This window comes from Meleagris gallopavo, chromosome 4 (assembly GCF_905368555.1).
Source record: "Meleagris gallopavo chromosome 4, MGAL_WU_HG_1.1, whole genome shotgun sequence".
Lineage (NCBI taxonomy): Eukaryota > Metazoa > Chordata > Aves > Galliformes > Phasianidae > Meleagris > Meleagris gallopavo.
The window spans coordinates 46,013,265-46,027,542 of NC_139407.1; the positions used below are offsets into that span (position 1 = coordinate 46,013,265).

The following is a 14,278-nucleotide window of genomic DNA, read 5'->3' on the forward strand; positions in this document are numbered from 1 at the left end:
CTTTTTTTTTTTGGAAGCAGTCTGAAAAAAGGCGTTCTCATAGTTGCAGAATTAACTACGATTAGGAATGACTCATCCAACATTTTTCAGGATATTCTGAATTCAGAGGAAGTAGAAGAAAGCATAGAGACAAAGGAAGACATCCTGCTACATTGACAAAAGTTTAATTATTCAATATCCCCTTATTTTTGATGCAAATATGACAAAACTCCAACTGGAATATCAACTTGAAAATTGACAGTAGCAGGAGTTTAAACATGGAAAGCTAGTGTAGCTCTCTAAAATAGAATGATACTCACTGCAAGACTGGGGCTGATAAGAAAGTGCCTCCCGTGATTCCTCATTTAACTTGTCTATACAGTGGCTGTCAGTAAGTGAACAGTGGGTCTGGAAAGGATCCCTCAAGAAACGTATACATTGACAGAGCTCTTGATCATCTAAGTATTACAGAAAAAGGATTCCTCATTTTCAATGGGCAGAATTAAATACTGTAGCCTGAACCAAGACACCAGTGATGACAGGCAGGGTAAGAGGAACAGTATGTGTAAGAGGAATAGAAAATTGGAACATAAAAAAGTGCCTCTTTTTATACATTCACTGTATCTACATTTAGCAAGTTTTCATAGAACCGACATGGATTTGCTGTGTTTAAAGCTAAAGTCACTGTTTAGGAACTGGAGGAAACAATGACAATTTTAAGTTCACATGCCCAACGTGTGGCCAGGTAACTCAGTCTCTGGCCAGTGGAGTCTGATCTCTCAAAAACAAGAACTGATCATAGATCTCTCAAGCTATGATGCTAATAAACTACTTCATAAAATTCAAAAATTAGAAAGGATATCATCTTGGGCTACCCTCATCTCTGCTGTAAACTACAACCATGTAACAAAGGAGGCTGGATGAATTCCACGTCATTCTCTCAGCCTAAGGGAATAACAACAGAGCATATATTCTGCAAGACAAAGGTCACTTTGAGAAGGAAAACGACATAAGCAAGCACACCAAAGCAAACCTGATACTAGTTAGCTCTCACATATAGAGATGAAGCTCATCCTCACACACCTACTGTAAATAGCAAGTGAGTTTCCCCTTCCAGTCTAGACAAACCAGCTATTTCTATTAGAGAATCCTAATCCCCAGAGTGCTTTGGGAAGTGAGATGAGAGCAAGTTACAAACAAGTAACTGGGTAAGTATCTGAGATCAGAGCCCAGGACAGCTCTGTTCAATTTCACTGCAAGCTCAACTTGGTAGCACAGGGTAAGAGTGGTTCCAGAGACTGTGTTCTCTGAACTAGCATCAATATAGATTTGATTGCTTCAAGAATCACGTGCAAAGAGGACAACCACAAACTACCAGAAAAGTCTGGCACTGATTTTGGATCACAGAATATTTATTCTGTCTTCAGAATTTCTCTGCACACACCATAAGACGATGTGTTTTGTGTTAAGGATGGTGCCCATTGCTACACAAATGAATACAAACTGTCAGAGTGCACAGGTTAGATACCTGAGAACTCTTTGAGAACCAAATATCTACCAAACAGATCTTCGGTTTACTCAAGTCCTCGTGGCTCACAGCTTTCTCACAATGCCAAGCATCAGTACCCTAGAACAGATATACAACAACTACACCAACTACATCACAGATTAGCAATTTGCTTATGCATTGATGGTCCGTAAGAGAAACCTGTACAATTTCAGGCACACATCAGAAGTAAAAGAACACGCACATATTCACTCAGACTTCCAATTTTAGCAATTGCTTCATATGTAACATAGTCAACCATGTTTTAAAAAAAAGAAATGTTTTAATATTAACAAGGTGTGACAAAGAATGTCTAGAGCAACACTCAGAATAAATTCACTTGACAGGTAATTCTTTCCTATCAACGTGCCATATTCCTCCCTAAATACAGGCTCACAGTTATCTCTTAAAACTTAAACTAACATTTTAAATTTAACAAAATTCACTTAAGGGATCGTATAACAGCATACACCCTGACAGTCACACATCTAGTTTCTGCACAACTATTAAGTCCAGCTCAATAAAAAACTACAAGAAACAGAAAATTAGACCTGTGCCTATTTGAAAAGCTCTACTTCAAGGAATAAGGTCTAGGCACCTATGACAATTGGCAACACAAGCTGCCTGCCTGCAGTAGAATCAGTTGCTAAATAACAGTAGAATAAAGAAGCCTATCAATACTACTGATTTTGAAAACTTCCAGGGTTATACCTTCCTGTCTTACTTTCCCACATTAGTAGTACAGCACTGACTGTGTTTTAAAAATTTAAGTTTTTTTCACTACAGAGTATAGAGCTTGCAACTCAAGCAATAAATCTGCTTTTCATATCATCATTTCCTTATGCGGTCCACACATACAACCATATTAGATCTATTGATCTAATACAGCTTTCAGGAAGCAGATATATTTCCCCAGTTTTCAACATTCTAAGGTCTAAATATACATTACTGTCAGTTTTTTCCCCTCAGCATGATTCTGGAGAAAAGAGTAGAAATATTTTTAAACGAGACTATCAGAAAGAAGACAAGACATTATGTTACATACCTCTGTTTTTTTCCTAAGGAGCAGACAGTCTTTGCTTAGAGACTGCATAACAGATATGCAGATAGACAGTAGGGACTATACTCTTACCTAGCAACCATCTTTACATGAAACTTGTTTAACCCTCTGTAAGACCCTTAACATTATGATGAAAGAACAGTGTGCAGAACACATTTTTAAATCCAAATTGAGAATACTCTGGAGTGTGAGAATTCGAAGTACAACATGGTCAAGACTGCCAAACAGAGAAGGAAATAAAATGCCTTCAAGTCATTATGTTCTGAGAGGTGTGCACTGAAAGGTCTACTTTCCAACACCATTCTCTAAAATGGGCTAAATCTTACTGCAATCCAGAGATGAACACACTGAATTATTTTCATTGTTCATCTTCCAGCAAAAAAAAAAAAATTCCTCCCACTAAAATATCACATTCATATTTCAAGGTGAAATTATGAATTATAACTAACAGAATTCAAGCTCTTGTTGTGTAAGGATGGGATGCTAAAGAAAGAAAGAATCTTTGTTTACCATAGTTAGTCTACACATGAAATCAGTTCTCCAAATAATAACCACAATAACATCTAGATTTGTTCCTATAAATACTTTTCTTCAAAAGGCATCATCATCATTCCACTAATTATTCCAAAATGAGGGTGTATCCCTAAGAGCCTGAAACCAAAAGTGAAAGCTATTATGAGTTCCCTGGTACCATATTTGTTTAAGTTTATGAAGATAAGAGCCTTTCAAAATCCTTTTTCAGTACAGAGCCCTGCTTTCTGCAAAGAATATGCACCTCAAAAGTATTCCTTCCTATAATTGAAGGAAATATAGAAGCACAAAAAGTGAAGACTGAAAAGATCATCCAACTAAACTATTCATGTAAGGATTTTATATATATATATATATATATATATATATATATATGCTTGTATGTGCGTAGAAAAATCAGGGGAAGTTATCAACATTTGGCTTTTCCTTTGCTGACACCCTTAACAATGACAATCCATTGGTAATCTTTAGAGTACCATCCAACATTTTCACACTGAAAGCAAATGGGAGACGAGCAATTACTGAATTCGTTAACATTCCTCTACAACAACATACAAAATTTAGGTAATTCCAAAAACATTTCAAGCGACAAATCCTCTCTCTGATAGGAAATATCTACAGGAGAGATGATAATACATTTTGTTTTTCAGGAAAAGTAGATATTCAAGAAGACTGACTACCTTTTTTCACTTAACAGTACAGATTCCACATAGGCTAATGTCCCCTGAAAGCTTATCCTGAGTTATCAGTATGAAGTTTCAAGCAAACCTGCACCTAAAAAGAGAGCAATGGTAAAGAAGCGGACCTAGAAGCCTCTTAATATATATACTGGCATTAAACTACCTGCACCATTTTTATTGTATAAAGCATTCACACAGTGTCAGAAGCAATAGCTTTAGAGATAACTAGGCTCACAAGAGCACACTGCTGCAGAGATTCCTAATTTCATATAGGTTTCTGTCTAACACACCGAAATGTCAAAACTTGGGGAAAAACAAACAAACAAAAAAAAGCAGGGAAGAGATGACTTGCTCAAAAAACATTAAGCCAGATTTGAAGAAATACACAAAAGAAAATAGAGATCTAAAATAGAGCTGAATATTCAGCAAATTAATTCATATTGCCAGGTCTGGTGAAATACAAGCTATTTTCTTGAAGATCAAAGCAAAAGAAAGGAAACAAAGGGAAGCTGAGGAAGCCCGAAAACCTTAGAAGTTAAGAAGGAAAACAAAAATTGGAACCACATCAGAGAAGGATATTCCCCTCTGGCCCACAGCTGACAGATCTGGTTTCACCTCCACTTCTAAAAGCAGGCAGAGGTTTTCCCCTGAAGTAAACTTTAGATGGCAGTAGAATGAAGACTAGATGCATTAGGTACAAACTGAAAGGCAGGTAGAAAAAGCATTTGAATTATGCTTTCAAAAAGCTCTTTAGTGATTACATGAACTACTAACAGTAAGAAATCAGCTTTTCATCATTTTCTTATGTGAATTACACAGATCAGTATCTTCTACTACTACAGACAATCTTCCTAGGGATTTTAAATTGTTTTGTTTTGCTTGTCAGGGTCTTGCCAAATGGTGGTTATTTAAATTTTGTAGACATCTCTACTCAGATTATAGAAACATTTCATCCTATTTCTACATCTAATATTTCTCAAAAACCAGCAAAAAATATTAAGAACATGTAGTGTTTTTTTGCTCTTGCTAGTTTTACATACTCAAAGCAATGAAAGGGAGTTTAAATCTTTCTTCTGCCTCAGCAGATCACTTAATAAATTCCAGGGCAGCTACAGTTGTGCAACCCTATTGAGCACAATGGAGTTATAGAGGCATAACTAGAGTCTTAATTTGGCTGCTAGCATTTTTATTACTCACGCAAGTGAATAAAAAGGAAAGTATGCAGCCTCATTTCAGGCTGCCAGGGGAAACGCATCTTTTCACCTTTCTGAAGGTGCATGTTACAGAAGCTTGAGTTTTCCAAGTCACCTGTAATACATGAGTGTAATAAAGCTCACGTTCTATTGGCAGACACAGCCAAATATTCCAGTAGTACACAACACTTTCCAACACCAAGATACCATGTAAGCATGCTATAGCCCTCTCCCTAGCATGTGATGGCACCTACCGTGCAGGCGTGCACAGTCTCCCACAAGCTATGGTCTTATTTCACATAAGTAATGACCATCTTGCACAAAAGGAGCACACTCAGAGGATGCTGAAGGACTGAGGCTGACTGAACATTCACAGAAAATCTAGCATTTCCAGAACAGTCAGCTATGCAGCACCTGTGCCAAAAGAGCACAATGATCTCCCACACTGCTGTAACCCACTTGCACTTCCACTGCTCAGAGGGAAGTTGAGCAGCACTGCCTCAATCAGTGCTCCACCATTAACTATAACCTTGCCCAAGCAATATTCAACTTTCTCTTGCATGATCAGCATAAAACCACCAACACAAAAGGGAAAGATTAGCAGAATTTCAGGTAAGACAGTGGCTGCAAATAGCCTACAACTATATTCACTTTTTTTTTTTTTTTTTAACATATGAAGACATTACTGTATCTCTTACAAGCCTTTGAACAAGCAAGTATGTCTATTTTGACAGCTGGCAAACAAGAACATAAGTTCCCTACAAGCCTGTTATATGGCTAGAAAAAGGTGAGAAGCAAACTGAAACTAGATGTTCACATCAATCACAGGCAATGGTTCCACATCAAGAAACCAATCAAATTTGAATATCATTTCGATTAGTAATTAAAAACATGATCAAATCAGCTATTCATCTTTAGATATTCCAGTCTTAGCCCATGGTAAGATGACATACCCATCATGTCTACTTTTCTTAGCAGATAAATCATCTCCTGCTGCAGGTCTCCTCTTTTTCCTTGGAGGCATCACTTTACTAAAGCAGTCTGATGAACTGCAAGACCGGAGACTTCCTACAGAGGGAATTAAAAACACCAGTACAAGAGATGAAACTATTGCAGACCAGTCAAACTGTGTCCACTAATAGGCATATTACAAAGGAAAGGGAAGGGAGAAAGTTAGTGGATTTACAAATTAGAAAAGGCCCCCTTTCCAGAGCAAAATCTTTCCATGGTATTTCTCTCACCAGATTTCAGTTAAAGTCAGTAGTACTTTGCCAAAATATACAATTACACCAGTGCCACTTCAGCCTAACAAAAGGCATGAACTAAGTCTATTCTGACATATCTAAGTTTTCAGTCTGACTTTTTTAGTAACTAATTCAGATCAGAACTTCTGAGAGTTGTCCATTACTTTTTGAAATACAGATGCAACCCAAAGATTAGAGCAGCACAGCTCTAGAAAACAGAACCTTTTTATTTTTAATCCACACTTTTGTGATACTGACAGCAAGGAAAGGAGGGGTTTTTTTTCCATTTATCTTTGATTTGTTGCAGGAGGTGGAGAAAGGGGATTCTTTTCAGTTTTGTTTTTTGGTTTTTTGGAGGTGGTTGTTTGAGTGGCTGCTTTTTTTATTTGTTTTTTTTTTATTTTTAGATATTTTTTTTTTGCAAAGAGATGCTTAACAACCATTAGGAAAAAAATGAGTATCATTTTGCTCAGGTAGTTCTTTAACAGTGAAGCTCTGCAAGTAGGAAATGGCCAATTTAAAAAACTGGTGCTAGCTGCATACTCCTACTTGTTCCTTTTGCCAGTTCTGGTAACTCTTCAGTGTGCTAATCCAGCTCACCAAACCTGTAATTAAACTGAAGGGAAAAAAGAAAAAAAAACAATCCCCACTTAAACCGTTCTGTATATTAGTACAGCAAGTTGTTTAAATATCTTTGCTGTCTCATGAAAGCAATAGGCTAAAAAATCAGGCAAAATTTTGCCCTGCTTTCATATACTGAAGATCACATGGACACCAGAAAAAGGTATGTGTAGGAGCAGCTCAAAGAGCTAACAAAGCTCTAAATGTTATGCAGAGAAATTTTAGAAGGAAAGGAAGGGAGAGGTGAGGTATAAAAATCTGGAAACAAAGCGATGCCAAAGAAACTTGCAAGAAAATATGAAGACCTACAGCATGCCTAAGCTACCTTCTCTTAGCTTCAACAGCATCCAAGTTTAGCTCTGCTTTACTAGCACGTTCACAAAATCTTTTATTTTAAATCACAGCACAGAATTAAGCAATAAAACTTGTACTACCATTCGACACCAGGGGAACAGACTGAAATCAGAGGCCCAATTCCCAACAAATACTAATGGCAATCTTATGCTTACCTATTCTTCGTATCTTTGAAAGTCTCTCTCCTGTTATAGGAGAAACACATGTAAGGAACCTTACAGCCTCACAGGCTTTGCTATATGTATTTTATTTTAAACATGCACTGAAACTATTAGACATATAAAAGTAAGGATTTTTCTGATAGTAGGCAATAAGGTCATACCAGTTATCAACATTAACAAACCTGGCTCCAACTAACAAAGCTTTAAATTTAGCATGCCTTCTTTGGTCTTATCTTTACACTCACTTATGTTAAGAAAATTTCTCTATCTAGTTCAAGAAATACTCTTTCCAGTTTATATACTCTTCCCATACTTTTTTTCCCCCTCCTTCTCTCTTCTGTCCACTAAGCTCCCTCCCAGGAAAGCACGGACATACCTGCACTATCTTTTGGTAAGAAAGCTTTAAGAGTACTGTGCATTTAACTAATTATTAAAAAGAAATCCGGCATTGTACTCAAACTTCTATCATATCAAAATATAATGGCTACGTCAGAATAATGTACTTCTAAAAGCATTACCCCGAATATATAATAAAACGATATTATAACTAATCATATTCTCAAAAATAAGTATAGTTGAAACAGATAAGAGGTCACCAAAATTTCACAGTACACCCAAAGCATTTTACTACCAGGTTAAAGAAACTAATGAACCTCATCTTATGACTGCATTAGTTCCACCTTATCATACCTGCAAATTAACGGTACCACAAAATTCTACTCTCAGAAATTACTCAAAGTATGATGTTTTATGGATTTTTAAATCAAGTTTCTAAACAGTGTTCTAATATTCGAAAACCTACACAAACTAAGGACATTTAAGATGACAACAGAACTTAATAGATGGCTACAGACAGCCAACAGATTCAGAACTACGAACAAACTCAGACACAAACTTAATAAATCAAAGCGTGTGCTAACAAATAGATTATTTTGGAAAGTATGTATGTACTTTAGTACCTGAATACAACCTGCAGTCACCTCATTCCTTTGAAAACTCGTTTTTTTTTTTGTATGCCTATTTAGAAATCTATTTATGATGTCACAGACACTGGATTCTAGTAAAACATATCCAAAACTACCAAACCAAACCCCCTAGAATTTGTCCAGTTTACTCCTGCTAATGCTTGTTATTTTACTGGGAAAAGAAATATGCAAGGCTTCTGTGAAGAGAGATGCATAGCAGAAGATGAAAATAAAAAAAGTTATAGAATGGGAAAATCATTTTATCAGCTCTGCAACCCCAGACAAACCAAAAAATTTAATCCAAGAATTCCTGTTTGAAGTCTTAAAATGATAACAGAATTCATCGCACCCCAATTTCTCCAACAACTCATACGAAAATCTTACACCCTTTCTTGGTTTGAATGTATCTAGTTGCAGTTATCAAACTGACAGAAAAGGAAAGAGAAGAGAGCTCAGAAATTGGTAAATGGCTATTAAATGCATATGCTCAACCCACACACAAAGACACAATGTGGACAAACATATTCTACTTGTTTCCAGAGATTTAACATCTTAACAACTTAGTTTTGGACTAAATCTTCACTATGTTTTAACTGTTGAATGATCTATAAACTACTGAAAACCACACTGCAAGAACACTACTTGAAAAATATTTACTTTTGTCACTAGAATTAGTGTATATTGAATTTGAAGGGTTGTTGTAACTTTCTCGTAGTTTCTTAAAGTTAAAAAAGCAGGATATTTCTGTTACTTTCATCTAAAGTTAAAAACTATCCTAATGTAGCTTCATTTAAATTCTTTCAATTTCTTACTTTACAGTGTAGATCACTAAGTAGCGTTAATATTAACCTTTTCTATACAGACCTTACTAATGTCTGGGTTTTCCCAACTAATTTCACTTCTCACAGGTCTGATCAACTGCAAACACACATGCAGCTCTCTCTGACTTCATGCAAAGTTTGACAGGATCTTTACTTACCAAGTTCAGCTCCTCTGATGTGATTATCTTCAAAGTTTCTTACTCCTGGGTCTCAACTCAAGACTGGCAGAACCCTCCTAGTTCTCACTGTTTTTTTGACACTTGAAGCTAGCATTTGCAAGGTAGAGCCTCCAAATGGCTGCTGAATAGGCCACCACCAGCCAAAAGCCTGCCGAGTATAAATGTTGTTTGCCAAACGTTCTATTCAGTACTTCCAAATTTGCGGGAAACAGTTACCAGAGATGCATCAACTCGAGAGCTAAAACTCGCCCCAAGAAATATAAAACAGTATGTAAGATAAGCACCAGAAGGGAGAGACACTCCTAGAATAACAACAAAACCAGAACAAACAAAAAAGAAAGAACAGTAGTCAATTAAAAAGAATACTGCAAGCTGTGTCCCTATAGAAGAGATTTAAAGACGCATCATTTCACCTACTCTCTAGATAATGACTGTGAACACTTCTGCTCTTCTGACAGAAGATGGAAGAAAGAAAAATAATTACAAACTGTGAATGCTGAACTGGAAAAGATAAAGCAACTCACTCAATGATGCAACAAAACCACCACAAACACAGTTAACAATCATCATTTTTCAGATATGAGATGAGAAAAAAAAAACTAAGGTATTCATCAAACCACCAAACCATTTACAATCTTCTTGTAAAACCAGGAAAAGAAGAAAAAAAACCACCTCCTCTATCTTTAATTCCACAGTACAGAACTGCTGTGGAAGTCCAAGGGTTTCTTCTCTAAAACAACCAAAAAAAAAAAGGGCAGAAGCAAAATAATTTCCCCTCCGCCCCCTTCCAAATTTCAAGAAAAGCAATGAAGCTTTTTTTTTTTTAATTTATTTTTCATTTTTTATTTTTCCTGAAGTCATTACCTCTTTGTGTTAGAACAGTCAGGAGAAAGCAGGATATGTACTTGTACAGACATTTTAGTCTGCATAAGTAAACATGTCACAATTTAATCATCAAAGTAGGACTTTACTGTGAGCTACTGCTAGATTTATAGGCGTGACCAAAATGACTAATATCAAATTCAGGAGGGAAATTTCCAAGTTGATACATATCAAAAGGATGGGGGGAAAAAGGGCAAACGGTTTAATGAATCCAACTGTCTGTGATTCTTACCCTTAGAAACAGCTGATAAGTTAAAATTCCTTGACCCATTTACAGTCTACCTTATTTTTCAGATATATATAAACACACTCAGTGCTAACACATTTTATGAGACTGTAATTGTAATTATGTGATATATTTTGAAATAAAGTTCCAAATAGTCCCCAAATCACTAAAGACAATCTGAAAAACTCATCCTCCAGCTCTTAGATACTTAAGTTATGGTTCCAGAAAAAAAACAGTAATTCTTAGAAAAGATAGAATTTGTCTAAAATAATTTGGATGTCGAGCATTTTTATTGTTAGCTCAAAAATACCTGCTTTGAAAGAATATAGTAAGCATTAAAAGTTCATTATAAATAAAGGGTAACCTAAAATTGAAATCTCCACTTTCCAAGCAGCTTTAGAAGTCTCAATTCAATTTAGATATAAGTCACTGTTTCAAGGTGACTTAATACATGACTCCACTGTAACAGCATTAACCAGGATACACGTCAGAAAAATAACAGTAATCTCTAAGGATAAGACGTGCTTCAGAAGACTCAAAGTGTGAAAAACATCACAAAAAAAAAAACAAAACAAAACTCTAGCTGGGTCTGATAACACCCAAAGAAACCTTCGCAACAGACTTATTAACGTGACTGTCAAATGAGTTCTAGATGTAGAATCTTAAATAAATCCACAAGATCTATGCAGTTCTGCAAGCTGCGTAATAAAATGAATAGGTCTTGACATTTCTTACTACCAGAGAATAGAAATTATATAAAATTAAGCACAATGATATCAAACGATTTGGAAAAGATGGGTTTGATTTTTCCAGACTTACGTAAGACTCTCCTGTAAGACATTTCACAAGTGTCAAGTCCCCTAACAAGTGGGCACACGAGACATCACTGCATATATTCACAATGGCCAAAATGGCCCCCTGAACATCTACTTGTCCTCACATGAGGAAGGCCAAGTATACTTTTCAAATGAACTCAAGGGTGGAAGTTATGCAAACATTGGGACTTCACTTTTTCGTGCAAAGAGATATAAAACAGGGCAGAAGCATAAGAAACATTAGAATAAAATCTGAAGATAAGAATTTGCCAGTAGCAACTTCTACTTTCAGCTCTCATTTCATACTTTTTCCTGGTTTGAAAGGCTCTTTTACTGCTATTATGAAAGAAATACATTATTTACCAGGATTTTGTGTCCAAACTCATTCAATGAGTATGCTTAAGCTTTTGAAACAGCTTAATCCTAACAAACACAAAGTAGGCAATAACAACAGGTGTCAGAATAAAGCAGTACATTAAAATCAACAACATACTTAAATATGTTCCCAAGGAGATAATGGGAATGCTAAGGCTGATTTCTTAACTGACCTTTTATGACGGTAGTGCTAAGCAAGAGAGGAGAAATTCCAAACACCTTAAGCACGCCTACTTATTCTTATTGATTATTAATAGAATTTGACTAATAGAATATTGACTAATAGAAATTGACTCAAAACCAATACTTGATGCTTCAGAACAGTTTTGCAATCAAAAGTGAGAAAAGACTACAGAACACATTTTCATGTGCAAAATAAGGATGCATACAGGTTTTGTTCAAGAACCTAGGTCACAAAGGGGAAAATTTCAAGTCTCCATTAGGAGAAAGAAGAGAACTTCAGTTCTAACAAATGGATGGTAACAGGTCTGCCAAAACTACCTGCATCTGACAACCTCTTCTGCAGAGCTTTTACATGATGAGCTAACTTCAGGTATGAAATCACCAAGCACGCTGACAGAAAACATTTGATAGAAGCCTTCTGGCAGGGTATGACAGTGCAACTACAAAACAAAGTCAGTATGGAGGAAGTGACAGAAGCCACAGGTGAGTTCTGTCGGATCCCATCCCAATGTATCTCTTCTCATTGCTCTAAGCCAAGAGAGTGGTAGACTTACAAGTTTGTTCCAGAAATCTCCAGGAGAAGCAGACAGCTCTCCTCACTTTCTTAAGTGCTCAGGGTAACATCAGCACACATTGCTAGCACCTCAGGAGAAAGAACAACTTTGAGACACGAGAGGACAAATGCGGACAGTTTTGAAGAACTTCTCTGCTAAATATCAGGGCTTGAAGCCAACAAGTTATTTTCCTTCCTCAAGTTTCATGCTTGAAACACAAAAAGGAATGAAAAAAAAAGGAATCAAGGAACAAGCACAAAGGGAGGTAGCACATGTTAAAAGATATCAAGCCACAAAGCACAAATGCAGGTGAATCAAGAATTGGCAGCAAGCTAGTACCACACATCTGAGATGATGGCCTCACCAAAATGACATTTTGTAGAGTGGAAAACAGACTGGGAACTAAGAAATAGCCCTTAGATATTTACTGAAAATCTACACAAGAAATAGGAACAAGTTCCATTCAACAAAATCACTCAAAAAAAAAAAGTTGGGTTGTTTGGAGCACAGCATTTAAACTCGGTCACAGGCAACACAATAGCCATGAGAGGCCTTGCTTTTGCTCTGTTCTCACTAATGCAACTTCAAGAGTCAAAACACTGTAAGAACATGGATATTCTGCTAGTCTGATGGGTTGAGTCCAAGGAGTGAGAGGAATTTGTCGTAAGGTCTCCTTAAAGAACTTACACAAAGAAATTGTAAAATAACATACCGCTGAAACCTGATAGTTCTTCTCAACTGGGGAGTTTAAAAGCACAAACATTTTGAAGAAATCTTTAAAAAAAGAAAAAAACGATTCTGTAGTTGCTTCTTAAAACTCCCTCAGCTCCCTAAAATCTCAGTTTCCATAATGCTAGAGACACTTATTTCATGAATCAAGATTAAATTGTTGTGATCTATTTCTACTGCATCCTTATTAAATACCTGTCTGTCGATCGTCTTGGCCAACGTCCTCCGTCAGATTCTGCAAGAGAATAGGAATGAATGCAGTTTAGTAAGATCATAATCTCCATTGTTCAGTAACCTTTTAACCTTTATTCCACATTAATATTCATTTTCACTATTTAAGGAGCATGTAGCTGAAACTGCAGAGATTTTTTGTTTTGGGTTTGTATTTACCAAAACAATTATACTTGCAAATGTATCTAAAAAGTTCAAGGATAATCTGCAGGTAATTTGGAAAATATTTTTAAACACTTTTTTAAACTCAAAAACAAACAACATCTGAAGAGTGGAAGTAACTATGCATTGAATGGGCAATTTTGCAGTGCTTTTCAAAAAAACTCTATGAATAAATGCCATATTAGAAAATCTGAATTTAGCCTTTACCACAGTAGTGGCATTGCTTATGGCTAAACACACACACACATGTCCGAAAAAGAACTGGTTAAAACTCAGCTGGAATCTTGGAAACAAATGATCTTTTTTCTTTTTCCTTAGGAAATGTCTTTTCCACCACATTTGCAATGTACAAACGGAAGGTGTAAGTGTAATAAGGATTGCCATCATCTGATCATCTAGGAAAACTTGTTTGGGGAAAAAACTTCAAATCCAGTGTTGCACTGCACACGGCTAAAACTCCACTCTGAACCTTGGTGTATAACCTTTCAGCAGTATTTACTGTTTATTGCAGTTCCCAGATTCAAAACCCACAGCCTCTCAGCCAAACAGGCAGCGATAGTTCTTAGAATTGCAATCACTAAAGGATTTCAACCACAAAAACATTCTGACCTATCGCCCTAGCAATTCCACCAAGAGAAAATGGCAAGTCATTACCAGCCTATTGAGAGTGTGGTAAATCTTGTGAATATTTGCCAGTGTTGATAGGTGAGAATTCAGTTGAAAATCTAGAGGGGGGGAAAAAAAAAAATTTTTTTACTTCTTGGTTTCCAGCTGTAGCAATCAAGAT

At 36.3% G+C, this 14,278-nt stretch overlaps 1 protein-coding gene across 10 annotated transcripts in view; it reads right to left on the bottom strand.

Annotated features, from left to right (window-relative positions):
* Positions 1 to 14,278, bottom strand: part of DCUN1D4 (defective in cullin neddylation 1 domain containing 4) — a 37,546-nt gene that overhangs the window by 14,022 nt on the left and 9,246 nt on the right. For 5 of the 10 annotated variants that reach the window (XM_085223180.1, XM_085223179.1, XM_085223177.1 and 2 more), the window contains exons 2-5: positions 14,146 to 14,216; positions 13,294 to 13,333; positions 7,364 to 7,393; positions 5,943 to 6,057 (exon numbers count right to left, since the gene is read on the bottom strand). In XM_085223180.1, the coding sequence (XP_085079306.1) occupies positions 5,943 to 6,057; positions 7,364 to 7,393; positions 13,294 to 13,333; positions 14,146 to 14,216 (256 nt within the window). The remainder of the gene's footprint in view (positions 1 to 5,942; positions 6,058 to 7,363; positions 7,394 to 13,293; positions 13,334 to 14,145; positions 14,217 to 14,278) is intronic. The other 5 variants (XM_085223182.1, XM_085223181.1, XM_085223178.1 and 2 more) reach the window with 1 other exon arrangement.